The sequence below is a fragment of the Lycium ferocissimum genome, chromosome 2 (assembly GCF_029784015.1).
Source record: "Lycium ferocissimum isolate CSIRO_LF1 chromosome 2, AGI_CSIRO_Lferr_CH_V1, whole genome shotgun sequence".
NCBI classification, from domain to species: Eukaryota; Viridiplantae; Streptophyta; class Magnoliopsida; order Solanales; family Solanaceae; genus Lycium; species Lycium ferocissimum.
The window spans coordinates 70,829,812-70,856,375 of record NC_081343.1 but is presented as its reverse complement, the minus strand read 5'-3'; the positions used below and the strand labels follow the sequence as shown (position 1 = coordinate 70,856,375).

Sequence of the window (26,564 nt, the reverse complement as noted above, 5' to 3'; positions counted from 1 at the left end):
ACTCATTAAATGGATTGACCAATATGAACCGCAGTTGATTAGGAAGTTGACAGTTGAGCAAACACCAAAGCCGCCTCGTGTGTTCTACTGCTAACTAGAGTAGGAAATTTCCATCTTTTGGTAGTCAATTAATTTGTTGTCCTAATCGAACTACTTTGGGGAATGTAGAAATTCCTACACTAATTTGGGGATATTTATTACCTATTCGAGGGGCTCTAGTTGATATATGAAAACTTTGAGGTTATTGTCCGCAGTTGTATAGAAGCTTTAACATTAGATACAATACAACAATAATAACTATGCTTTTGACCCAAACAATAGAAATATCCCTATTTCAATACATGAATCTGGTATCTTACTAATATTAAGGATCTATATATAATATAAATGATATTAAATTTATGTAAATATGTTAATTAAATGAATAAAATAAAAGCAAAAAATAAATACTTTTACACTATTCATGGGAAATAAAATTGGAATAACAAGTCAATATTAACTAAAAGCAAATGAAATATTTATCTTTTTTAAACCTTTTTTGACATTTTCTCCTTCATTTATCTATTTATATTATATTTTAAGTAATTAAAAAGTAAAAATAAAAAGAAATTAAATAATAAAATAAAAAATAAAAGAAAATCTTTAAAAAAAATAATAGAAATAAAAAATAAATTAATAAAATAAAATTTCACCTCCTCAACCCCCTTATAGTTGTCCTCTTCATTAATATGTGTTGATGTTGCATGATGTGAAATTCTGGTGCCAGAAAACTCATCTCAATATAATTAATTTTCTTGTGCCAAAACGCATGACGCATGACTTGCTTTTCCCAATTCTTGTGCCAGAAAACGCATGACGTGAAATCTCTTTCCGTTCCCTATAATTAATTGTTATTAGTAGGTATTAATATAGAGGTATTAATGTTGCACTACTGGAAATTCTTGCACTCAATAAAATCTTACAGGCTTAGACACAAACAAATGTTCACAAACTAATTTATGGCAGCACAACTCCAGTATTTCAAGAAGAGAAGCTTACTCTAAGAACATTGGTGGATCATTCAATCGAAGAAAGCTTTGCACAAGGTGGGAGGGCAGCTATCACAATCACATCAAGATTTGGCAAATGAATTTTGCAAATATACCATACTTAAACTTAATTATTTCCTCCCATATTTACAATGTAGATTTCATTTCTGGATATTTCTTAATTTTTGACCACGTATTGTTTTGTGGCATTCTTTTATTTTTTTAGTTTCCTTTTTATTGTAATTTCATCTCTTCCAATTTTTCCTCTTCTTCTCTCCAACTATGCACTCGAGCTATCTTCATTAGTCGTGATACAGAAATAAAAACAAAAAAAAAAAAAAAAAAAAAAAAGGCGCCAACAGCTTCCGCAACTAAACTTGGTGACAACCCCATGACGCTACATTCCATCAGGTAATTTTAAAATATCTTTAATAGATAGTTCTATTGATAAATTTTCTTGTATGAATCAAAGTCGTCGTATTGTTCAGCACGGATCCCGCAAATATTATCATCCAAGTAAAATTATCAAACTGTTAATGCTTCAGGAAAAACTCCATGTATTGTTTTGAAAATTTCAAAGATATGATAGTCAATAATTTACTGTAAATCAATTGATTCTTAGATCTATTACATTACTTAGTATTGTGCTAATTATTTAGACTTATTATGGCATCTTCTGTGGCTCCTAAATCTGTTTTAGATGTATTCTGGAATAATAAATAAGCTACTTGTAATTTTCTCTGTTTAGTTAAAATGAACCTTACTTACTAATCAGATTTTGGTTAAAGATGATATCTTGGAGATTTCAGGGGGAAAAAAGAAGAAGATATCTTGGAGATCAACATGAATCGGTCGTTTGGATTGGTTATGTGGTTTCTTATTGTGTACATTGAATCATCTTGGTCAAGGAAAAAAGAAAATAAAATTGTAGATTAGATGGTAGGTAATTATTTTGATTTTGATTTTAAGATTAAGACAAATTAGTTCCTTATCTTCTTTATTTTTTTTCCACAAGAATCTCTTCCTTCTCTTCTTTAAAGTCTATTTTATTAATTGACATTTCATGATTTTGAATGTTGACCTGTTATGATAATTAGTAAACTTTCTCTATATTTCGTTTATTTTAAGCAGAAGTTGAGAGGCAACGTCATTGAAGTTTCCAAAGGAGATCGATAACAATGCTTAATACTTATTGGGCTTTTTATCTCAAAACAAGGTTCATTCGTTTATCTCACAAAATTCCAGTTGTATCAATTTGTTTCTCAGCTTTCATTAGTATTTTTGCGAAGTATGGATTGTGATAACAAAAAATTAAAGCTACTCTGCTTTTTAGCCAAGAAATTTATTTAACTTTTTAATTAATTTTTTTTTTTTTTTACTATTTTTTGTAAAGGAAGGTGGAAATTCTTTACCTCTCCCACGTTAGATTACTCCTCAAAATAGTTATGGTTATTTTTCTTTTTCATTCATCTAAAATATTTTTAGAACTTATTTATTGCTCTCTTCATTTTCTTTAATTTGCAGGCGCTGATAGGCGTGAAGTAATATAAATAATGTGGATAAATTTAAGTAAAATTGTCATTGAGATATAGTACAAGGGATTTAATAATTTGTTGAAACTAAACAACATAAATTTTTATGTATATAAAGGTATTGTCACTTTTCCTTCTCTGTTCTCTAGAGTCTATTTTCTTAAAATTTTAGTACAATGATAATTCAAGTTTTTGAAATTATAATTAAACAAATATTGATTCATTTCATGTTGTTGAAACCGATAGATTTTTGGACCATAAATGGAGAGAAGCTGGTATTACAAAAGTAAGAGAAAAATTTGACGTATATATACTCATCAACACCATCTTTTCCCCGAGAAGAAGTTTAATGGAACATTGCTCAGTAATTCAAGGGGAACGCATGTTTAGTTGAATTTTTTTTTTTTTTTTTTATTTTAAAAACAATTTTAATAAGGATAATTAATTGTATAAAAACAATTCCAAGGTTAAAATTATTTTTTAGTATATATATTAGGATAATTAATATTTTTGAGTGATGTGTGTATACATATATATTATAGGGTACTCTTTCTTTGTCATTGTGATGGTAGACTCACATTTCTAAGCTCTAATTTTGATAATTTTTTTTGTGATTTAATCTATATATTGAATCATATTTTGCATGCATATACATGAAAAAGATTATCTCTTCTATCTCAATTAGATTTTTTTTTTTTTTTGTTATATATAAATTGTATGGTGTTTCTTAAGACCGCGCGAAGCGCGGACAAGTTGACTAGTTTAAGTAATATACATTGAGTACTGTAAAGATTAATTGCTACACTACCATTGAACGTAGTTTAATTTATTCTAGTACGTTATCTTTTTTATTAGGTTGTCAGTTACTCTTTATCATAAAAAATTTACGTAGAATTGTCTTATAATCAACTTAATTATGTAATTATTTTTTTACTGTTGTCAGGCAATCAATGTGTAACAAACAAAGAAGATATACGAATAAAAGATGCTTGCTTGTCTGTGGAAGCATCAGGGGTGTGTCCTAATTTTGTTCCCATGAATTTGGAGTAACTCCCCCAACAATTTCCCAGGAAAATGGCAGTTTGCATAGAGACAATGTCGATTCCAAGATTCCTCCAGTCCTATATGAATCCATAGGCCATCACGTGTACTTGTTCTGTTCTTTTGTTCCTCACACTGTTACTGATTTACATCTTGTTACTGTCGTTTTGGGTCCCTAGCAGCCGTGCCCAAGGTATTTTCTTATTGGCCAATTGGGAAATTTTTTACAATTAGCAAATTACACATACAAAAACATGGCTATGCAATTCTTGATTCAAGATCATCATGTCGATACCATAAGCCCGAAGAAACTTTAGTCTTTTACTCTAGAACTTTTGGTACTTCCTCCATCCCATTAAATGATACTTTTCGTTTCGCTGAATTAATTTGATTCATATTTGAAGCTAAATTGGATTAGATCATGTTAATATTTTGAAATTAAAATTTATATATAAAAAACTAGACGAAAAGTGGTATAGTTGCAATTCTTTTCATGTCAATAGATGAAAAATACATTTTTATTGGTTAAAATTTATATAGATTAAATTTCGAAAATCGAAAAGTCACATAAATTGAGATAGAGAGTAATTGTTATATCATGGATATGTCATTTAATAGTCGCAATCATGAGATCATCCACCATTTAATTTCCTTGGAAAACTTTGATGGGTTTAGCGAGACAATTAATAATACTTTTAAATCTTGTAATACTGCCTCTGTCCCATATTACTTGGCCATTTTTCATTTTGCACGTCTCTTAAAAAATCATAAATAAAAAATGTATTTTACTACCTTATCCCTATCTCTCTCTAATAAATACACTCTAATCAATATTGACTATTTTCAAGAACATTCAATACTTGGGGTAAGATGAGAAAGGTTTAATTAATTTTGTCATGATTTTGTAAATGAACAAGTACTCCCTCCGTCACATATTACTTGGCCACTTTCTATTTTGCATGCCTCTTAAGAAATTATAAATAAAAGATATATTTTACTACCTTACCCTGATCTCTCTCCAATAAATACATTCTAATCAATATTGACTATTTTCAAGAACATTTAATACTAAGGATAAGATGAGAAATATTTAATTAATTTTGTCTTGATTTTGTAACTGAACAAGTAATTTGGGACATATATTTTTAATAATGTGGCCAAGTAATATGGGTCGGAGGAAGTATCTCATAGCTTTAATTTAAAAAGCGAAAATGGGAGATAGTGCTCACTTCATGAGCAGAAATCACAAATAAACGAGCGGTCGTTAGTTGAACGTGCCGTGAGTAATTCATAACGATATAGAGAATATGCATTTAACTTGCATGCATGTATAATGTATTACATGAACTCAATATTCTCTTGATAGTTTGTCTTGAAATAATATTTGTTTGATTCCTTAAATTTGATAGTAATTATTTTAAGTACAGATATTAGTTCCTTTCGCTGAAAACAATACATACATACATTGCTTTAAAGAGTCATTAATGGACCCTTTGATGTGTCAAATTGTCAACTAATTAAAAAAAATGGCCTCAAAAAATTAATCTGAGATTCCGCTCTTGCTTGAGTGGACCTTTGACGAAGCAGCCAACTGCTGCTATGTTCAAAATTGACTTAAGCTATGCTTGGCATGTAGAGAAAAAAGGAAATTAAAAGAAAAGGTAGCTAGGAATATTTATATTTTCTTGACAAACAAACGAAAAAAAGCAGTTTTTTTTTTTTTTTTTTTTTTAATGTTTTATAGTCCATTACATAATTATTTCAAAATATGATTATTTTCATAGGAGAACTATAAATAATATACATGAACTCTTCATAGGTAGGGTCGTTTCCTCCTTTTTGGCCCACCATGTTTCTGTTCCTATCTCTTCTAATATTCCTATTTATGTTTTATTTCCTCAGTATGCATTGGGTAGAAATTCACGTGTATTCAAGGTTTACATTAAGCCAATAAATACATGATATGTGGTTTGTGCATAACTACAACAACAACACAATAAAAACATACTCAGTGTACTCTCACAATCATGATTAATTATCATGTATTTTCACCTCATTAAATGAGTAGTACTTAACTAAAGTAAGTTTAACTTAATTATATAGAATTTCACATTTTAACACCAAAGGATGTGGTGGGTGGTAAGTATCTCATTCTTAATCAGATGTTTCTGATTTCAGTCCTGAAAATGAAGTTATCTTTGATAAGGAGCGTTTTTCAAAGTGACTTCCCTGGCGTGAAGTCGAATTGTCCACCTGAGATAATGTGTTAGGATAGGAAAACCCGCCAAAAAAAAAAACTCAGTAAAGTCGAACTTTCAGCAGAACTTTGTTTTTATCTTCTGTGGATCTTCTACTTCAGCGGCAAATCCCCTTTTGTGGCATGCAACAAAGTATAGCATTAATTTGTTTTTGTAAGTATCTTTATTTTTTGGGTTTAAACGTCATTTTATGTTGATGTCTGATTACATTACACTATTAATCTATTTAAAAGCCAACTAGGATAATTCACTATTGCAAATGTGAATTTGTAACCTACAATATAAAGCGAGTTGCTTGATATAACCTATTAATCTTCACTGATAGTGTAAACTCTTCATTTTAATTTTAGGATCAAATCAATCATCACATATGGTTCCCGTATTATCGTTAATAGATGGATTTCATCAACCCGTTATATAGCAATTTTTAAGTGAAAAAGAAACTCTACACTAAAAGATTCCTTATTTAACTTTGTCTAGTTCTTGTTTGAACTTTGAACTAGCGATAATTGCAAACTGGTGCTTATCGTATTTGGGAAGGCATATTCACTTACCCTCTTACGTGTTATGTTTGGATTTGTTGGTTTTTGAGAGTCAAGGGTTCAAGTCATAAAATATGTAACGTACAATTATTAATTCGTAGCTAACGAAAGCACTAAACATAATAATTGCAATTGATAATATGGTGTATCTTCTGTATCTTCACCTTTAGAGTTTAGTACTAGTACTTTGAATTTGTATTGAATGGACGGACAAAAGGAGTTGGCCACAACGACAAAAAATAGCCAGCTTTTAAGGGACCAAGGGAATCTCATCCATTGAGTATTAAAATTCAACCAGCTATCTTAGCAGCATCAGAAAATGTTAGTAAGGAAGACTTCGGGAGTTATATGCCTAGACAAGTGTCCTATTATAATACAAGGAATGTTATGCGATAAATAATAATGATTTATTTATGCATTCTGAATTGTTATTTAGAAATTGTATAATTTAGGTATCTTTTTTGTGTTTAGGTGCTCTTATGTTGATCGTTAATAAATGTATTATTATCCCACATTATATCCCGTATAAGATGGTATATGAATTTCTGTATAAGCTAAATCGAAACAATAGTAAAATAACATTTGGTTTTCAGTTTTAATCAAGCAGGATGGCGGTTAGTCTTTCTCATCTCTTTCGGGTGCATGACGGGAATAGCTCTCCATATTCTAGCATCAATATGGATTGACCAGAGACCGGGAGTGCACTACTAAAAAAATCTCTATTTTCCCACTGATTTCCCATTGAAAAATGTTAGGTGGCTATTTCACACTGAATGTCAGCGGGAAAAACCTAAATAGTAGTGTTTTCACAAGGAAAAAATAAGAAATTTCTCAATGTTTTAATGAGAACTTGTTTCTCACCATTCGTTTTCCCGGTGAACTGGTTCGGTGTAATGAGGTGGCAAAATCATGTTTTATAGCACAAATTTCCCACTGAATGTCGGTAGAAAAAACCTCTATTTCTAGTAGCGGTAGTCATCATTTTTTCATAGTAGTCAACCAACCAAAAAAAAAAAAAAATCAAAGAAAGAAAAACACCATCTAGAGCAGATAAATATGAAAGAGAGCGTCGAGCACAACTTTCTCATCACCAAAAATCTTTTTTCTTTATTTACTTTTTGAAATTAAACTTCCGTTAATACCGAAAACCATGAGTTATCGTATTAGTTATGCAAAATTTTATATCAAAAACCACAAATATTATATATAAATAACATAAGAGTTTTATATACAAATTAAAATTTCTTCTACTTCGAACCAACCACCCCAGTTTAAAGGAAAAAGCACAAAGAGAAGATTACTTTTATCGATTGTTTAAGTATACTACTCATATGATTAGCTAAGGAGCTGCCATGGAAATGTTTGATAGTGATGGTGGCTGGCCACTTTTATTAATATATTTAACACATCCTCCATGCGCATCACCTTTACAATTCTTTTTTCCCCATTCAATCATGCATTTCCCTTCCTAAGAAGCACATCTTTTTTGTTATATGTCACTTGCTGATCTGTCCGCATCTTTTCTTTGCTTTGAATATAAACTTAATTCTTCTCGTAAGAGAAACGATTGAGGAGTAATAATTAGCACTAGTACCCTATATATGTAGGCTTCTTCCTCTGTTTACTAGTTTCTTTCTCCATATAAACTTAAAGAGTTAAAAATGGGAAGGCAGCCTTGTTGTGATAGAGTGGGATTGAAGAGAGGTCCATGGACTATAGAAGAAGACCATAAGCTTGTCCATTTTATACTCAATAATGGCATTCAGTGTTGGCGAACCATTCCCAAGCTTGCAGGTATTTTATTTTATTAATTTCTGCTCTGTCATGTGCGAGCCTGATTCTTTTTCTTGGGTCAATTAAGCACGTGCGAAAGTGTGAAACTCGAAACCAGAACCTTTGCCTACTGTGTTACGTTATTGAAATATGTGATCATCTTATCTAAAAATTTAATTAACTATAACGACTACAATAGCCTAAAAGATCGTCATTTTTAACATGTCGTGTATATGTGGTGTAGGCTTGCAAAGATGCGGAAAAAGTTGCAGATTGAGATGGATTAATTATCTGAGACCTGATTTGAAAAGAGGAGCGCTATCTGAAGCTGAAGAGGATCAGATTATACAACTTCATGCTCGTCTTGGTAACAGGTTTGTATACATGCACTGTTTTTTGTTTAATCATTCGGTATCTGAAATTTACTGAGTCGACTAATTTTGATACTATTATATGCAATTTATGCAGGTGGTCTAAGATAGCATCATATTTTCCTGGGAGGACAGATAACGAGATCAAGAACCATTGGAACACCCGAATTAAGAAGAGATTACAGCTTATGGGAATAGACCCTTTAACTCACCAGCCAATTGACAAGGAAAAATACCAAGAACAACCAGATGATACAGAGAAGTTATCAAGAACAGACACATATGATAAAAGAAATGAAACAGAAAACTTCATCGAAAATGCTACTGATATTTCACTGCCAAACAATACGTACCACAATATGTTGTGTGAAAATCTTAATGTGGACTTATGGAACAAAAGTAGCAAAACTATGTCCAATAGTTACAGCCCTTCAATTTCTTTGGAAGAATCTGTCAACTTGTCAACAACATCAGCTGCTACTGAATCATCAAGTAATATTGTAGCTGCACCAGCAGAAGAACAAGATTCTCTACAGCAATGGATGGATTCAATTTTCTCATGTGCTGTCAATCAACTAGAAGAAGACCTCTTCTTCTTGAGAAAATACAATTGATAATTGCGCAACTTTTCTTTGTCCTTCCCTGTTCTTCATTTTCTTATTAGTAGAATTGTTCCCCTAAAATGAAAAAGGAAAAGGAATTACAGGGAGGCAAGTTTCCTCTTCGTTGCTTGGGCTGTAATTTATATTTCTTTTAGCTTAGTGAAATTTTAATCGTAATGTCTATAAATTTATTGTGATGCTTGCTCTAACCCATTGTACGATATGAGGTGCAAATGTTTAACTAGCCTCTTGCGATTGTCAGGTCTAGGTGCAGATGCAAGCAGATAGTCAATGAGTTCTCAATATCTTCGATATGAAATATAGATTTATATGTGAAAATCCCTTAAAGTTCTAACACATACTGTATTAGAATGGAACTCATAATTTTAAAAGTAGAATAAGTTTAATGTTAAGAATCTTATATATTGAAACTATCAAATTTAATTAGATCATGACTCCTTACTAGTCATGTCATATTAATCATGTTAGTTAAAGATACGAAAATTTCAACAGAGTTTTACTATTTTTATGTTTGCACTGCAACCTAATTAACTCTTCTTATTGACTCCCGCATATAACATAAATCACAATGTATTTATCATTGTTATTTTACTATTTATTGCTATTGTTATTCTTATTTTTGTCGTCCACTTCCGCAAATAGTAACATGTTGACACTATCATGAACTCAAATAAACATTTCCTAATACATATAGTGCAGTATTTGCTACACATGTCTAATACATACAGTTCAGTATTTGCTACACATGTCTAATACATACAGTGTAGAATTTTAATTTCTCATTAAATAACCACTCGAAATATATCTTCATGAACAATCAAAATTACGCACATTAACACAATATTTCCTAATTCAATAAGTAAAAGCTAAAATCGTAGAAATAACGACAACAAAAAAAATTGAAGACATGAATGATGTAACAGAAAATTTATTATACTTGCACAGTCGAAATTACACACATAAAACAATGCTTCTTGTAATAATTAACTACATCTATTAGTATTATACTTCTCAAAAGAAAAAGAAAGCCAGAATTTTCTTTCTAAAAAGAAATAAAGTGCATTAAAAGGCCGGCCAATCTTTGCAATCAAACGGGTCAGCATCATGATTCATGGGACCCGACCCATCTTGTTGATATTCGGATCCTCCTCACAGACATAGTCTTTCTGAGAAAAGGGAGAAGAAATGAATGTGATCCACAGAGGTATTCGAAGCATACAAACTACAGTTGACTGTCCACGCCTCACCAGATTTGCTCTTCAACCTCCTAAATTTGTATGTCTCTCTAATTTTTACCTTTTCTTCAACTTATGGATTGTCTTGAAAATTTTATGTACCCAGATGAGAGAACTTAATTGGAAATTATTAGATTACTTAAAATCCTTTTCCCATTATGTTGTATTCTTCCAGTACCAATTTTTGCCTATAATGTTCTTATAAGAGGAGTTAAATTGGGTTTGTACAAAGATAAGAGTATTTTGGTAGTCTTTTAAAAGAAAATACTGTATTAGCTTAACCTGTGATGTTGGAGACTTCAAGTTCCTACCTTTACCTTATAATGGTCTCATAAAAAGAGTTAAATTGGGTTTGTCTAATTACAATAGGCGTTCTTGTTCAAGGGGTGAGCTGTGTTAAACAAGAATTTCATATAGGTTAAGAATCGATTCGTGTGGTTGCCAAATTTGTGGTCTCAAAGATTGATTTATGGAATTACTGTGGGGAACTACATTTGCTGAATTGGTATCAGCTCATAATCGAACAATCCAATGTGTATTTGATTGACCCCTTAACGAAATGATTTATGCAAATGAATGGTTTTATACCATGTTGTATTATTTTTTAACCGAAAAATATTAACCTTGCTTTTAGTTTACACTTGTAGCAATGAATTTGCATTCGAATTATTGCTTTCAATCATTCTGGTCCATGTTGGGTGGAGCAACTTGCCTCTTCAATACTAGATGTGTTATTTGCTCAGTAGGGTTGATGGAAATTTATTCGAAGATCAAACATGGATACTACTCAAAACCATCATCTTTTGGGCTTGTCTAGGAACATACTCCATGCTAGACACTTCATTTTTTTTCTTTTTTTAATTTATTGAGTTGCTTTTGCTGCACATTTATCTCATTGATACATAAAGTTGCAAAGGATTGTGTTTGAGGCACCAATGTTCTGTATTCTAGGAAATTATAGAACCTGTACTCCTTTCAGTGAATATGTCAATAGTGATGTACTCATAGTAGCATTATAAGCTTTTTAGGTGGCAGTAAGGCAGTTTAGAGGAATATGGACACTCGAGGCCTTAATTGTGTATTTCACTGAAGATAAATATTTTCTTCTACTGTTTCCTGTTTCAAGTATGATGTGTATGTAGCATTTGTCTAAGCTGCACACGAGATTCCTAACTTTTTTCATGAAGAAAAATTATTTTGCTAGGGGAAGAATTAAGCAAAACTCATGAAAAACTTCTGACAGTTTGACTGTTTTTAATGGAAAAAAGGTTCCACATATAGTTGGAGAAAGGTGGTGCTAGAGTGCTGCCTTTCCAAGAAATGTGAATCATGAATCTACTTATATTCACGTCCTATTGTGAATTCTGGAGACTGGTTTGATGTATCTCTGGTTGTATCAATCTGGATTCTTCAAAGTGCAAACTTGTTTACTAAATAGGCTTCCAGTATAGTGGGTTCGACTTGTCTTATCAGTTGATGAATCTTTTCAGGTGGAGGTGGAGTTTGAAAACGGTAGTCTGTATAAGTTGTCAGCTGAATATTTGAGAATATATAGCCCCGCTGTTGATAGTAAGATCAGATCGATTTGCGGTGAGAAGGTAACTACAGGAGCAATTTCAATCTTTCTTCCTGTTCAGATGATTTGCAGTTCCATGAGTTATAGTGGCAACAGAGTTCCATCAACAAACCGCATTTAATATGTTCTGGTTGTTGCTCGATTTTGTTCTTGGAAGAAGAATTGCACTATTTAAATTTTTCCAACTTGTGTATTAGGTAATATCTGGTAGGCGTCATGTCGGAATTATGTCTGCAGAACCTATTGGAAATTATGGAGTGAGGTAATAGTAGTAAACAAATATTTTGTGTCTTAACAATGTAGTCTCATTTATTGTTATTTCTCATTTCTCTTCACATGGTTGAACCTAGGTTATTATTTGATGACTTGCATAAGACTGGCATCTTTACATGGGACTACTTTTACCATCTTGGAAGTAACAAATTCACCCTCATGAGGAACTACATCAGAACTCTGAAGAAACATGGACTAAGCCGGGATCCACCTAGACGAAGATGATCAATAGACGTGGCCATGAAATGGTTGACCCACACTATTTTTAAGTAGGAAAACATTCTTCCGACATGGTCAGAGTGAAATGGTGACATAAAAATGGACTGTTGTAGATATTTCAATGACTAGCTCTTCATATGCAATCATATGTGCAATGGAATTTGTGACGCGCTATACTCATGATCTAGAGATTGAACTAGCAATTCAAAAGAGGTCATTAGTTTCTAAGGAACATAAAGGAGGCTCTTTGTTTGTAATTTTGATTTGAGAAGCATGTTGGTGTTGCAGAACATGCTTTGATGAGATGAAAGGAACACTAAACGTGGCAAATCTGTCTTCTCTTTTCTTTTACTTTTGTCATCTGACAGTGTCTTCTTTAATCTCAGAAAAAAAGGAATTGTGATAAAGATTGAACTGTTTTTTTTTTGTTGGGTACTTGTTCCTTCTGTTCGGGTGTAAAATTTCCACAAGAATTACCCATATTCAGTGAAATTACTAAAAAATCTTTCTTGGTTGATTTATCAATCTTCTAACCCCTTTTGTGTTAGATTGCTCTCATTGTTGGTATCAAGCTCGGATAAAGGAGGAAGGTTGCAGTAGATTGACATTCAGCATAAAACTAGCCATTTTATTGTGAATCTTTACTATATAAAATTTGTTTGGAATGGCAACATAATGTCATATTTAGCAATTAATTCTACAAATGACCGGTTTACTTATATGAGAGTAAGAGCATCTTCTCTATCCAAATACGAGGATATGTTTGAATGCTTACAGAACAGATAACATTATTAGCTGAAAAACCCTTTTCAGGCACTGTCTCAATCGATGGCAGACGCATGATTTGTAAAGTAGGGTCGTATCTGAAGTGAAGATAATGAGTCTACAAAGAACTTTCGTATTTTATAGATCAATTTCTTATATTTTCTTTATTGATTTATTATGAAAACTGATCATACAATTAATAACATTTGTATGAGTATAAAATCAGATCTCCCCCAAAATATTGGGGTTTGGTAGCAACCTCCCTAAATTCCCAATTTGTTAAAAGCACATAATTAGAGTGTTGTTAGCTGATTAAGATACATTTAGCTTCTTGATATGGCTCTTTATGCGTGATTTCTTAAAGTTAAACAGCCACTCCTATTTTACTTGGAAGAATGATGTTATAACAGCTGGTAGTTCAGCCTGTAGCATCTTACATTGCAACAAGTCTGTTGCTTCAAACAAACACGCATCTAATTCTCCTACCAATGAAAACGATTACAGTCAGGATCTGAGCTAGAATACGCGTTACAGATTTAGTCGAGCCCAATAACTTGTATCTATCTTAACAATTTCACCAAATATTAATTTAAAACTCAGTTTTTCTGACTCCCCTTCTGAACACAACAATGAGATCTCTAAAATTATACGTAGATCTTGTATTATAACTTCGTAATTTGTAGAATCAGGTTACGTCATTGGGAATTAATTTGGCGTGGAAGACTGGAATTAGTGTTCTTTACTACAAATATTAGTAAAACGTCAAATCCGTCCCATCTATTTTTTTTGAAATTTTTTCCCTGGTCCCACCATATTGTGGGATGCTCTACAATTAAGTAAAATATACGTAGGATTTACTAAACATTGACTTTGGAGTGTAGACACCATAATCGAGCGATGATAGTATGCCTTTTCAAATTTGTAATGCATCCGTTCAATTTCACGTAACACCCTTTGTTTTAGTATTTCAGTACACAATCTTTGTTTTCAAAAACTATTTATCTTAACTCTTCAATTTATCCCTTTTCTTTTTTAATTTTGCATCCGGTGTACGATACTCGCCATTAGTATCCAATTAAATTTCAGTTTGTCGGAAAGTCCCACACATAGAAGGTAAAGCTCTCCTTAACAAGGGAGATGAAGAAGCACTTATTACTCTATCACAATCCCTGTTGGTTTAATTTTATCTTTACTAATAAGATTTATCGTGTACAACAATGACATGCCAATTGCAATCTCATAAGTGAGGTAAAAAAAAAAGATTTCTTGCCACCAAAAAATAAAAATTCATTAGGAGAAAGAAATAAAAATTGACGTATGGAAATTTAACATGAAGATAATTCCAATACTTTGGGATTATATATATATATATATATACTAGTTATGTGAGGCCCGGGCTTAACTCAAGATATAAAAGTAGATATTTTAACTAAAGAATATAATTTGTGGTAGTACAACAACAACAACAACAACCATATCTTTATTAATAAGACTCCTTTTAATATTTTAACTTTCATTTTGATGAAATTATTTAATTCAAATCAAATTTGGAACGAGTAATTTGACATTATAACTTATGCCAAGTTATTTGCTTAAATAAATAATCTATACATAGTTAATGAACTTTTAAGACAAATACATAATTTAAAAAAAAGATTTCTCCTCTTCAGGGATTAGGGTTCGAACATGGATATAAAAAAAAGGAATAATAAAAATTCATTTAAAAGGAGAAAGAAATAAAAATGAAAAAATGACGATGAAACTTTTAAAAATGGAGACTTTAAAAACAAAAACAAAAAATTAACTTAAATAAATTTAACAAAAGTAATTAATTAAAAAGTTTTAAAAAAATTTGAAAATTATTGTAATTTCCTCACATTTGCTCTTATATAAAATAAAATATATATATATATATATATATATATATTCAATTAAATAACATCACATAAAACGAGACTGAAATAAACAGAATTCGAACGTTACTGGAATTAAGTTGAAAAAATGTGGGGCCCATATTCCAGTTGAAAAAGACAACCTTCCCTTAGCCGAAGTCTAAAGAAACTCCACAAACCAAAGCACTTGGCCTAAATTTAAAAAATGACACCTTTAACTTCTTCTTACTCTATGAGTGGTTTTTCTTCAACAACGTGTATCTGTATATTTTATCCCCTTTTTTCATTTGAATTTCAAATTTAAATCCTCAGATCGAAAACAGACAGCCAGATAGGAAAGATTGCATGCCATAAAAAATCAATTTAAATAACGGCAGAACAATAAATAAAAATAATAACTGTGCTGATTTTTCAGGTTCCATTCTTGCAGACTAATGATGGAAGATTCAGCTTGTCTTATGCATGCTTTCTCTTATGCTTCTGCCATACCCAATGAAGTAAAACAGGTATATAAACAAACAACCCCACTATTTTATTTTTCAAGATTCTCAAAATTTAACCGACTTAGAGTAGTGTTTTTTCTCCTTTGTTGTTGATTTTTTGGGTATGGAATTTATACAGGGAAACTCTGTTCATGCACTTGGGGAGTCAATTTCTTTTGGGAGATTTATGTCAGAGTCATTAGATTGGGAAAAATGGTCAACTTTTTCCTCTCATAAAAGATATGTAGAGGAGGCTGAGAGGTATGCTAAGCCAGGTTCTGTTGCGCAGAAAAAAGCATTCTTTGAAGCTCATTACAAGAAAATTGCTGCCCAAAAAGCTGCAGCTTTGCTTGAACAACAAGCCAATCAAGAAAACCCCAATTCTAAAATCACCAAAAATTCATCCCCTGATTCTGTAAAACTCCATGTAGAAGCTAATCAAGAAGAGGTCCATGAGAACCCTAATAGTCTAACAGATTCCATAGTTAAGGCTTCAGTTTCAGTTGCTGACGTGGAGAAGAGAGAAAATGAGGGCTCAGTGGAGGGTCCTGGTACTCCTGAAGCTACAGAGAATGAACCATCAAACCAGATTGAGAATGGTGAAACCCAAGAAACAGTTTCAGGGTCTGAGATTAGTGAAACATCTCATACTGAGAAGCCTTTGCTGAATATGAAGGTAAAAATGTGTTCTGTACAGTTGTTTGACCTCATTTGAATTTTTCTAAACTTTGCTAATACTATTTGGAAACTCAGTCTATGTGAAAAGCATATTTAGGGTGTGTTCGGTAGGATGGAAAATGTTTTCCACGAAAATAAGTGTGTTTCTTACTTATTTTCTGGTGTGTGGTAAGCAAGCAACAAATATTGTCTTAAAAGCATTTGTATATAATCTAAGCAAACACTATGAAGAATGAGGGTGGGGGTAGGGTGTGGAGACGGTAGGGATGTGGGGTATGGGGGTGGGGGTGGGATATGTTGGAGGGTAGGGAGGAAACAATCAATGTGGAATGCCTATATGGGACTTGTTTTCCCTACTTCCACAACAAAAGTCATTTTCCTTATTTGTAAGGAACTTGTTTTTCTAAAGAAAATGTTTTTCCGAAAATGTTTTCCTCCATACCAAACACACCCTTAGTCACCATTAGTTTATGATTTAGGCCTAATTGATTGGTCGATATACGGATTTCCAATACTATATGGAACTGATTTATCTAATTTGATTCAGCAGAGCTCCAGCTCTATGCTTGATGATGATGCTGCATCAGTGACAAGCAAGAAAAAGCAGTCTGCTTTTTCTTCATTCAAATCAGCAGTCTACTCCAAGAAATATAAAGTTCCACCTTCGCCTGCCAGGCATAACATTCCTCTTGATGTCGATAAAGAGAACCATTTCACTCCAATGACAACAAGTACTAACTTGGACTTGACGAAAGAAATGAGATCAACCGCGAAATCTTTGAGCAAGTTGATCAACTTTACTCCTGCCATAGAGCCACACAAGATACCTCCTCCACCTCCTTTCATCAAGAAGGAAAGTTCAAAGGTTGCTTCTCCTACTACCGAGGCATCTAAGAAGTGTGCAACTCCTAAGGTAAATTTTCTCCCCTTGTTTAAACTCCTTTTTCTAAATGCTAATCCTTTAATAGTCTTTCTTGGTATGCTTAAAGTTTGCTTCACTATTCACCTGCAGACAACATCAAATGGTGCATTCAATCGTCCCATGACAACGCCATCTTCAGAAAGCAGAAGGTATATTTCCCTACATTGTCTAATTAAAACTGTATACAAGCTTCTGATGCAAAGCATTTCATTGACAAACCGCTAACACAGTCCTATTTACAGGATTAAAACACCAATTCATCCCTCAGCTTCAGGAAGTAAAACACCGGGGCCTAAATGGAACATTTTGTCTTCTGTGTAAGTGTCTATTACATAATGACCCTGGTTGTACGTTTGAATGAATCGTAGTAGAACACTATTCTCTGAACTTGTAAAATCTGCTAGTTGGAGATTTGAGCCAAGAGTTATATTTCAAAATAAGTGGATTTAGTGGATACAGTTGAATGCTTCTCCTGGACAAGTCTCTCTGAACTTGTAAAATCTGCTAATTCGAGATTTGAGCCAAGAGTTATATTTCAAAATAAGTGGATTTAGTGGATACAGTTGAATGCTTCTCCTGGACAAGGAGACTTTATAAAGAAAATCTGAGAGACAATTGTTTCTATTAGCAATCTTCACAAACGCATGATTTTGTTCTTGTCCACAAGAGTATATTGGTGTGTATATAATTGCGTTGTTGGACCTCGCTTACATTTGGTGTTGCCTGTTCAGTTCCAAGTCTTTCACAGCCTACCGGAACAAATTACAATCACCAACTTCATTCACTCCTTTCTCCCTGAGGACAGAAGAAAGAGCTGCACGAAGGAAACAGGCAAGTGTACATTTAAATATATAGCATGTAGGATTTTATGTGGACTATCTCATTTACATTTATGAAAACTCCTTCGCTCATATCTTGTGCTTCTACAAATATTTTCAGAAGCTTGAAGAAAAATTCAATGCCAAGGAGGAAAAGAAAGTTCAACAACAAACGACATTAAAGGTTCAACTCCTAACGCCAAGCTTCCTTTTTATGGCTTGTTGAATGTTCTCTTTACCATGAATACTGCACTACCTACTTTGAGAAGAAGGAAAACAGAGAAAAGTAGTGTGTGAACTTTGAACCACTTTACTTAGGTAAGAGACTTTGAGAAGTTAAAGGATTTGATTATAAGTTGTATTCTTGGGCTTTGGAGTTAATATTGGTATAGGATGTTTAAGTGGAAGAAAAACTAAGACATTTAGCCGAGAATCTTAATTCTTTTCACCAGATATATCCCCATGAATGAGTCAGATTCTGTGTAAAATGCCTCTTAACCATTTTCAGCACTGCTATAGATAAATATATCATCATTCAAAGAGTCCTTCAACTTTTTACTCATGCTGATGGCTTACAAATGCAGATTGTTTCTGTTGGTATTTTGTTTCCTGGAAAATAGTAGATGTGATGTAATGTTCCCCGTCTCCCAAGTCAAAGTTCTCCTTCTCTGATTGTACCCTGCAGGAAATTATCAGAGACCTATTAGTACACTATCACTATAAAGTTACACACCTTTAATCAATTCCCCTTTCATATTCCGGTGTAGATTTTTGTACCATAATTTCTAACATTGGAGTGACATGTTAAATTGCAAATGATCAATATAAAGTCAAATTCATAACAAAAAACAACGCACTTTTGCTTGCAGGAGAAAGCAGGAACAGATCTTAGGAAAAAACTTCAACAAAGCTTTTGCTTCAAAGCTCGCCCGCTGCCTGAGTTCTACAAGGAAACAGAAATAGCAAAAGTTCCCACAAAAAAGGTACCACTACATTGTATTCTATCTTCATTATTCAGATATTCCTACAAACTACTTTTGTGTTCCCTTTTGTCAAAATGTATCCTATCTTTTCTGCAAATAAAATCCTACTTTATTTTCTATATATATGTTACTTAGTGGCTCATATGTTTTTAATTTGGTGCAGACTCCAGTAACACAAGCTCAATTGCCCAAACGTGGAAGAATGCCATATCCCAGCTCAAAGCAAGGCTTAGTCTCGAAGCCAGCTTCTGTATCTTTGACGAGGAACGACTCTTGCAAGAATCCAAGAAAGAAGACTAGCTAAAAAAATCCACAAATCTTCGCTCCTTGCAAAGAGTAGTGTCTTTTTTAGAATGCGTTTCAATTGAGCATTTCTTCCTAGAGATTGTTTTGGAGGTGTATGAATGTGTCTTCTTCATATGATTAAGGAGAAGCAACTCCAAAACCTTGTATAAAAGCTATCTAGAGGTTTAGAAATATTTAAACCTTGGAGTTCTGGACTGACCATAATTGTTCATGGTAACTAGTATTTCATTTCCCCTTTAAAACGTAGTTTCATTTCACAAGACCAGCTTAGGTTATGTGTTAACTTTCTTAATCCATTTTGCGAAGCAAGTTTTAGCTATTGTCCTGATGTGATCACAAGTGTGTATGTATGGTACTTACTCGTACATTGAGGGGTCATTTGGTAGGGTATTAGAGAAAATAACACATGTATTAGCTTTAATATTATTTAATTCTTTGTTTGTTAGTGTTCTCAACCTATGTATAACTACTATTTCTTTTCTAATATACTCAGGGGCGTCTCAATGATATTGGAGGCCTAAGGCGAAACTCTAATGCTAGGCCTTAACTTAATAAAAGCGCGCGCACACACTCATTAAATGAGTTTTTTTTTTTCGTTATACAAAGTGTAGTTAAGCTTAGGATTTGACAATGAAAAATGAAAAATTAGATTTTATGCATCTTTTTTCTTATAACAACGAAATATTATTTAAATGTCATTGTTGTTATAGGCAGTGGCGGAGCAAGGATTTTCACCTAGGGGGTTCAAAAGTATGAAGAAGTAAATAAAAGAAGTCAAAGGGGTTCAACATCTACTATATTACATAAAAAATAATTTTAACCTTGTATGTACCAAGGGGGTTCATCCGAAACCCCTGGAACCTACCTAGTAGTACCTTTTTAAAAAAAAAATCAAAATTGAAAATAATTAATACATAATAAATATATACAAATAGGAAAAAGTGGGGCTCCAAAATTGTGGGGGCCTAAGGCAATGGCCTTGTTGGCCTAATGCTCAAGACGCCCCTGAATATACTCTATTCGTTAAACAGTCGATAACAAATAATGTCAGCTAATTCTACCACTAGTAATCTCGGGCCTCGAGAGTTGTCACCGTTACTGCTAGACTGTACGCTTTGGTCATACTTTGATTGCTTGTTAAACAACTCGAGGATAACACTAATTGACGAAGGGGCGCACAAAATAGAAACTCTGACGAAGCAATGAATCGGTTATTCGGTGCATCTTTTAGGATAACAATAAATATGTAGTCGTGGACGATCATTTACTTATACGACACCATCATCTTTAATTGTCGGCATAAAAGAATTAGGAAGATGCTTATATGAATCAACCAACAACTACAAACTAAATCTTAATTGAAAATTTATAATTGGTGACTTTAGAATGAGTGCGAATTAATTATATAGTACTAAATAAAAACTGAAGCATCAAATTGTCACCTTTTCTAGCAGTAAAGGCGAATGAATGCAAATGACAAAAAACTGCAATTTTCTCACAAATAAATGCCTTATCAATGTTGATTAACATTCCAATTTATTTGACAGTAAATACAATTACAGAAATGTATATTTTTCAAAAAGTAAATACAAATTACATAGAATTGAAAGGAACCGAATTAGATTCCTTCAACAACACACCAATCTCCATCTTCTTCAACATTTTCCCACACAAATCCCACCTCAATGAAACTCATTTTTTCTTCATCATCATCATCAACCCCATTATCTTCACAATCATCAATCTCATCAGGGGCATCATAATAAATTCCATGATCATCATCATGATCCATATAATAAGAATAATCAGTATTATCCAAATGATCCAAAAGCCCAGTAGCCGAAAACCCAGAAAAATTCAACCCAGGCCTAGCATCAACAACCCTCCACGTAACCAACGACACGACATCACCACGTGTCTTTAACTTTTGAGTGCCTTTAGTTTTATCCTTTGATTTTCCAGCCGGATGAATATGGCAACTGGTGCACCTGGGCCTACCGCACTTACCTGTAAATTGATAAGAGGAGTTCTTTCGGATAGTAGAACGCTTTTAGATCGTGTATTAAATAATTCACTATGTAGATTTTAGCCACTACTACAAAATAAATTATTTCGGAAGTTGTGAGTTGGAGTCATCAAGAGAGTTAAAAAAATAAAAAAAAATCCTGGGGAGGGGTAAAATAAATTAAAAAAAAGAAAAGAAATAGAAACTTGCCTGTAAACTTGGAATGGTTAGAGGGCTTAGTTGAGACCTTTGTGAAAAGCCCAGCTGTTGGTGGTGAATTGGACTTGTTGATGTACCTGACCTCGGGTTTTGGGTTCCATGGAGAGGGTAAAATTGGGTATGTACGAACCGTACCGTGTTGACGACCTTCTCTCTTCATTTTTGGTTGAGTTTTTTGTGAGCTTAAATGGTTGAATTTGTTTTAGAAATGATAATGGACCATGTTTATATACAGGAGTTTATAGAGCTTTGGAGGTGGGAAAACTTGGGAAGCAAGGTGTTTTCATTAGTCAACTGAGGACATGTTCTTTTCTTCTTTTGGGTGCGTGTCATCCATGCCTTAAAATACAAGATTCCCAACAACCGATCGTAGTTTATTAAATTGCAGCCAAAACCTTTTGGTTGTCAAATTTACAGTATATCTACACGGTATATAAGTAGTGTATAATTTATATTAAATATATATATACTACATATAATATACCTATCTATACATATCTATGCACTATCTATACAATCAAAGTGTGTAGGTAGTGTGTACTTCAATCATATTTGATAAACTAGTTGGTTGAAGGAAGCATTTACGTAAGTTCTCCATAGCTCGTTAAATGTATATATAATCATCTGGTGCACGAAATTTAAAGACGATTATTTTAGATCGTGTAGTAAATAATTCACTATGTAGATTTTAGCGCACACTACTACAAAATAAATTATTTTCAAGCTCAAAAACAAAACCCTTAACTAAAGATAGAGAAACCTTATCATTTCATCACACTTATTAGTAATAACTTACTCACTTCGTCCCAATTTTATGTGGCGTCGTTTGGATTTAGAGTCAAATTTATTAATTTTGAACGTGAATTCAAATATGGAATCTTTAAGCTTTTTCAAAATAAAATTTACATATTTGAAAACTACGTGAAACTACTATAAATCACAAGAATTGAGAACTTTATATATCTAATGGACATATGAAAAAATCGCGGTCAAATAAAAATTCGTTTGCCTCACTTCCGTGCCTGATCTACTCCTTACTGAAACAAGTGACCCCAAGAATATTTTATTTATATAGCGGGAAAATAATTGACAGTTCTACTATGAAATAGCATTAAATGATTAAATTAATAGACCAGTTTATGGCAGATGAGAAGAAAATTGATGGGTTACAGTATTTATATCATTCTCAAAAAATATATGGATTAAAGTATTTTTAGCAGTACCTTTTATAAAACTAAAAATAAAAATTGACTATCTTTTATAGTAGAACTATTTAAAATTTTTAAATTAAACTATTCATATTTGATATTAGTAAATAAAATTTTATACAACAATATCCAATTAATTTGATTGCAATCACATGATTAATATTTTATTAACTTGAATTAATTTACTGATATAAATAATAGCGATAATTTATTTTGTGAAGTTAAAAAATTGATATACAAATAGGAGATTTTTAAGGCGTCGCATTCAACCAAAAATCAGAACGGGTCCCATAAGAAAAGCCCCATCTAGGCCCCCTCAACCCCCCCCCCCCCCCAAACAAAAAATGCCCTAGCTCGGTCTGACCCCCTGACACTTTTTTTTTTTTTAATCTTATAGAGCCAACCAACATCCATTAAAATTTCTCTATTTTAAGTTTGAAGTTGAAATAATAGACCAAATCCTTAACTAACGCTTAAAGATTTCAAACATTCGAACTGTTAATGATGTCAAAACGGCTAAGCCTGCGAATTTACAAAATATCATAGACTACATCTTCTTTAACTGTGTTTTGACTCAAGTAAGAGTACTGGAATCATACAAATTGTGCATTTTGCACCAAAGTGACTTGCATATTTTTCACATTCTATAGTTCCATTTGTCCTTGTAAACATCTATATATTGTCATTTCTCTCCAAATGTCCCACATATATAATACCATAAGGAACTGTGTTTGGAGAAATTTGTAAAATCAAATTCCACTTAATAACTCTGTTGTACAAAATAGAGCAGCTATCACCGTCTCTCAATGTCCCTTGGTTCCTCCTGAGTAATGCGTGAAATAAACATCATCTCAACATACTTATGCCTATTAAACCGAATTTTACAATAAATATTTAACTGTAGAAACACTTCATTTTTTAATTCATCAAATCATGAATTATACATATTATGTGTATGTATTATCAGAAGATTTGAGTATTGGATGCTCGCTTACCACATCAACATTAGGAGAAGCAACTTCTTTCCTTGAAGGATATAGCACATAATGTTGCACGATGAAGAGAAAGTCAAAGAATATCGACACCTGCAACATTCATTTGATCAAAACCACATAATTCTTAGAGCCTCATATAAATAGTAATTAGGTGCAAGAATTAGAAACAAGAGGATTTGATCACGAGGGTACGTAGATAAACAATAGATGACCATTTCATTTACCAATGACAACAAAGTCTTGCCGATATTTCCATAAAAGTTCACCCAGGAATCTGTGACAAAAATGAGTTCAAATACTACATTAGGAAAAAGATATAAATAGCAAAGTAAATAAACGAAGACTATATAATTGAAATACAGAAACTGACTCTGATCTATAGATTGCACTGCCATTTGCCCGTAATTTGTTACACCTCCAAATAAATCCAGCAAAATGTTGCCAATACTAAAACCAATAGTGCTCTTTCGCCGGGAGTTCATAATAGCCTATCGATTTTTCACAGCCAAAAATTAATCAAGGAAGACATATCATTAAATAATTAAAATAGAACATAACAAAATTGGAAGCATTTGATAAGAAAGTGTGAGTTTTATTGAAAAAAAGAAAGAATTTCAAAGGATTAAGCTTATTACCTGGGGAATGTATTTGGTTACTGTCATAACAACCTGCAATGTGCTGCAATTAAGAGAAAGAAGTGTGAGATATTATTTTACACTAGATAAAGTACAATTAATTTAACTTGGCAAAAAATAATTTTATCAGGGCTATAATGTAATAGTAGGTAGAGTTAAGTGGCCATACGTGAAATTTAACCCCCCCCCCCCCCCAAAAAAAAACCCAAGTGCCAAGAGACTAAAAAAAAAAAAAAAAGCTAGTAATAATCGATCAATTAACTTTTTAGTACAGAGCTTATGAAAATTTTAAACATGAAAAATGAATGTTCAGTACGAGCAATTGTGGATTAAAAAGAAGGTGTCTTACTTGAAGCAGGACACTAGCCATAGCCAGGAATGCTTAGGAAAAGCCACAAACACACAAATAGCAACACTTAACCAAGCAACAGATACAATTGCTAAAGCAATTTTCGATACCTTCTGGTTTCCACGCTGAAAAGAAATACATGTTTAATAGAACCAAAAATAAAATACATTTGGGCTGAAAAGAGTAAACAAGAAAGTTACACTTACATCATAAATAGAAATCTGAAACAAGGTAAACGCTGTTAAAAGAACAGCATGGGTAGAGAAAGCCACATCATTGGCAGCTACAGGTATCATCTGAAGTTAAACAAGGAAGGTTAATCAGCAAAAAAGCCATTAAGTTCCATTTAAAACAAAGAAATAAAATAGAAGGGAAACTTGACATTAAGCCTTTAATTAATTAGTTAAATTGTGCACCTTGTGAATCTTTAGAAATTTATGTATTACTTAAATTTTATATTGTTACTCCATATTTTGGTCAATATTAATATAGTACATAAACTATTTTGGCTTAACAAAGTATTTTCTATATAAAAAGACTAAAAAATGCCATCTTTTTAATTAATTAATAGCTCAATGTGTTTAGCCAAATATTACAAAGACCAATTCAGTTTTTGTAACCGATTAAATATAATAAATTATAACTCAGCAACAGTATCACAGTTGATGTAATTCAACATAGTATCAAACACAAGCATATGAAAATGATTGGAAGGTGGGGGTGTTAATTAACCTCGTTATTGCCATATCGATGACGATATTGCCTTTGAACAGCAGAACTAAAGAACATGGAAGCATTGTAGATGAGATAAGACGAGTGCTTCGTCAAATTCAACACCACGAAATCAAAATTCAACCCCACCACACTAAGAAAAAGAAGAAAAATAGTCAGAAACTGAATGCAACCAAGAATAAAAGAATTTTAAAATTAATCAGGGAGAAGAAGAAAAGCACAAAATTACCTTTTCCTGCGAAAATTCAAAATGACCTGAGGATAAAAGCTAATGGACCATGAGACAAACGCAACCCATCCCAAAACATTGTACAACACTTCTAGCGGAACTGAATTCCAAGAAGCCATAAAAAAAACAAGTTTTTGGGTTTTTCTGCTTGGTGACCTATTGCTATTTATTTATAGGAAATATATAAGACAAGAGTATGGGATGTCATCAACTATTTTGATGGTGACAGAGAGGATTGAGATGCTAGTCCCAATGTGACTTGAATTGCAGTTGGAAGAGTCACGTTTTATGATTGCCCAAAACATTTACTTCTAATGAATGTGCCCCATATTTCGTCCCTATTCACAACCCTTTCTCCCATCATCCATATTTTTACGTTATTGTAATGTTCAGTATATAAAATTGGTAGCTAGAAAATAGGATGCCTAATTTGGAACTAAATCAGATTGTACTTATTTTTCGGATGTTTCTGAAAGGAAAGTCTACTTAAATTGATAGTGTAATAAAGTTTTAACCGCACATAGATAAACCAAAAATACTTTATAGTTGGAGATTTGTATTTCTGTTTCTGAATGAAACTGAAACTTTAAGTCATTGACTAAAAATATTGGCAGATTTTAGGCGGATATTTAGTCAACAAAAGGTGTAGCAAGAGATATGGTTACCACCAGTGGCAGAGCCAAAATATTCACTAAGAGGATTTAAAATATGAAAAAGTAAATACACGAAGAAGCTAGAGGGGGTTCAACGTCTAATATCTATCCATAAAAGTAATTTTAACCATGTATAAATAGTGTAATTTTCCGCATAAGAGGATTCATTGGGTTCAGATGAACCCCTTTGACCCTTCCTCCCTCCGCCCTTGGTTACAACTT

At 32.6% G+C, this 26,564-nt stretch overlaps 5 protein-coding genes across 8 annotated transcripts; 3 read left to right on the top strand and 2 right to left on the bottom strand.

The window, feature by feature from the left end:
- Nucleotides 1–7,845: 7,845 nt before the first annotated feature.
- Nucleotides 7,846–9,486, top strand: LOC132048404 (myb-related protein 315-like). Its single transcript, XM_059439308.1, has 3 exons — nucleotides 7,846–8,195; nucleotides 8,419–8,548; nucleotides 8,643–9,486. Exons 1-3 carry the CDS (start codon nucleotides 8,063–8,065, stop codon nucleotides 9,157–9,159), a joined length of 780 nt encoding a protein of 259 aa, XP_059295291.1. The 5' UTR covers nucleotides 7,846–8,062; the 3' UTR covers nucleotides 9,160–9,486.
- Nucleotides 9,487–10,156: 670 nt separating this feature from the next.
- On the top strand, nucleotides 10,157–12,988 carry LOC132047286 (uncharacterized). The gene is made up of 4 exons (XM_059438284.1): nucleotides 10,157–10,443; nucleotides 11,894–12,001; nucleotides 12,177–12,241; nucleotides 12,330–12,988. Exons 1-4 carry the CDS (start codon nucleotides 10,354–10,356, stop codon nucleotides 12,475–12,477), a joined length of 411 nt encoding a protein of 136 aa, XP_059294267.1. The 5' UTR covers nucleotides 10,157–10,353; the 3' UTR covers nucleotides 12,478–12,988.
- Nucleotides 12,989–15,307: 2,319 nt separating this feature from the next.
- Nucleotides 15,308–19,511, top strand: LOC132047284 (protein WVD2-like 7). Of its 4 annotated transcripts, none has more exons than XM_059438282.1 (10): nucleotides 15,343–15,391; nucleotides 15,559–15,634; nucleotides 15,750–16,286; nucleotides 16,836–17,201; nucleotides 17,301–17,359; nucleotides 17,453–17,527; nucleotides 17,942–18,041; nucleotides 18,150–18,212; nucleotides 18,898–19,011; nucleotides 19,175–19,511. In XM_059438282.1, exons 2-10 carry the CDS (start codon nucleotides 15,563–15,565, stop codon nucleotides 19,313–19,315), a joined length of 1,527 nt encoding a protein of 508 aa, XP_059294265.1. In that variant the 5' UTR covers nucleotides 15,343–15,391; nucleotides 15,559–15,562; the 3' UTR covers nucleotides 19,316–19,511. The 4 variants fall into 4 exon arrangements, with proteins under 4 accessions (XP_059294263.1, XP_059294266.1, XP_059294265.1 ...); XM_059438281.1 differs by having other exon boundaries at nucleotides 15,352–15,391; nucleotides 15,544–15,634; XM_059438280.1 differs by having other exon boundaries at nucleotides 15,308–15,634.
- Nucleotides 19,512–20,807: 1,296 nt separating this feature from the next.
- LOC132047283 (uncharacterized) lies at nucleotides 20,808–21,701 on the bottom strand. Its single transcript, XM_059438279.1, has 2 exons — nucleotides 21,533–21,701; nucleotides 20,808–21,324 (listed from the first exon to the last, which is right to left on the bottom strand). The coding sequence occupies exons 1-2, from the start codon at nucleotides 21,699–21,701 to the stop codon at nucleotides 20,936–20,938; spliced, it is 558 nt and encodes a 185-aa protein (XP_059294262.1). The 3' UTR covers nucleotides 20,808–20,935.
- On the bottom strand, nucleotides 21,571–25,847 carry LOC132047282 (cystinosin homolog). Its single transcript, XM_059438278.1, has 9 exons — nucleotides 25,690–25,847; nucleotides 25,461–25,593; nucleotides 24,935–25,024; nucleotides 24,729–24,853; nucleotides 24,380–24,422; nucleotides 24,115–24,232; nucleotides 23,969–24,018; nucleotides 23,745–23,834; nucleotides 21,571–21,880 (listed from the first exon to the last, which is right to left on the bottom strand). Exons 1-9 carry the CDS (start codon nucleotides 25,806–25,808, stop codon nucleotides 21,767–21,769), a joined length of 882 nt encoding a protein of 293 aa, XP_059294261.1. The 5' UTR covers nucleotides 25,809–25,847; the 3' UTR covers nucleotides 21,571–21,766.
- Between the last annotated feature and the right edge of the window lie 717 nt (nucleotides 25,848–26,564).

Coding starts and splice junctions, on each gene's coding strand:
- LOC132048404 (XM_059439308.1), top strand. CDS start 8,063: ATGGGAAGGCAGCCTTGTTGTGATAGAGTGGGATTGAAGAGAGGTCCA. Junction 8,196..8,418: donor AACCATTCCCAAGCTTGCAG/GTATTTTATTTT, acceptor TATGTGGTGTAG/GCTTGCAAAGATGCGGAAAA. Junction 8,549..8,642: donor CATGCTCGTCTTGGTAACAG/GTTTGTATACAT, acceptor CAATTTATGCAG/GTGGTCTAAGATAGCATCAT.
- LOC132047286 (XM_059438284.1), top strand. CDS start 10,354: ATGAATGTGATCCACAGAGGTATTCGAAGCATACAAACTACAGTTGAC. Junction 12,002..12,176: donor GATCGATTTGCGGTGAGAAG/GTAACTACAGGA, acceptor CTTGTGTATTAG/GTAATATCTGGTAGGCGTCA. Junction 12,242..12,329: donor ATTGGAAATTATGGAGTGAG/GTAATAGTAGTA, acceptor GGTTGAACCTAG/GTTATTATTTGATGACTTGC.
- LOC132047284 (XM_059438280.1), top strand. CDS start 15,563: ATGATGGAAGATTCAGCTTGTCTTATGCATGCTTTCTCTTATGCTTCT. Junction 16,287..16,835: donor AGCCTTTGCTGAATATGAAG/GTAAAAATGTGT, acceptor AATTTGATTCAG/CAGAGCTCCAGCTCTATGCT. Junction 18,213..18,897: donor AACAACAAACGACATTAAAG/GTTCAACTCCTA, acceptor TTTTGCTTGCAG/GAGAAAGCAGGAACAGATCT.
- LOC132047283 (XM_059438279.1), bottom strand. CDS start 21,701: ATGAAGAGAGAAGGTCGTCAACACGGTACGGTTCGTACATACCCAATT. Junction 21,325..21,532: donor TAACCATTCCAAGTTTACAG/GCAAGTTTCTAT, acceptor ATCAATTTACAG/GTAAGTGCGGTAGGCCCAGG.
- LOC132047282 (XM_059438278.1), bottom strand. CDS start 25,808: ATGGCTTCTTGGAATTCAGTTCCGCTAGAAGTGTTGTACAATGTTTTG. Junction 24,233..24,379: donor TAACCAAATACATTCCCCAG/GTAATAAGCTTA, acceptor AAAAATCGATAG/GCTATTATGAACTCCCGGCG. Junction 21,881..23,744: donor CTTCTCCTAATGTTGATGTG/GTAAGCGAGCAT, acceptor TTGTATTTTAAG/GCATGGATGACACGCACCCA.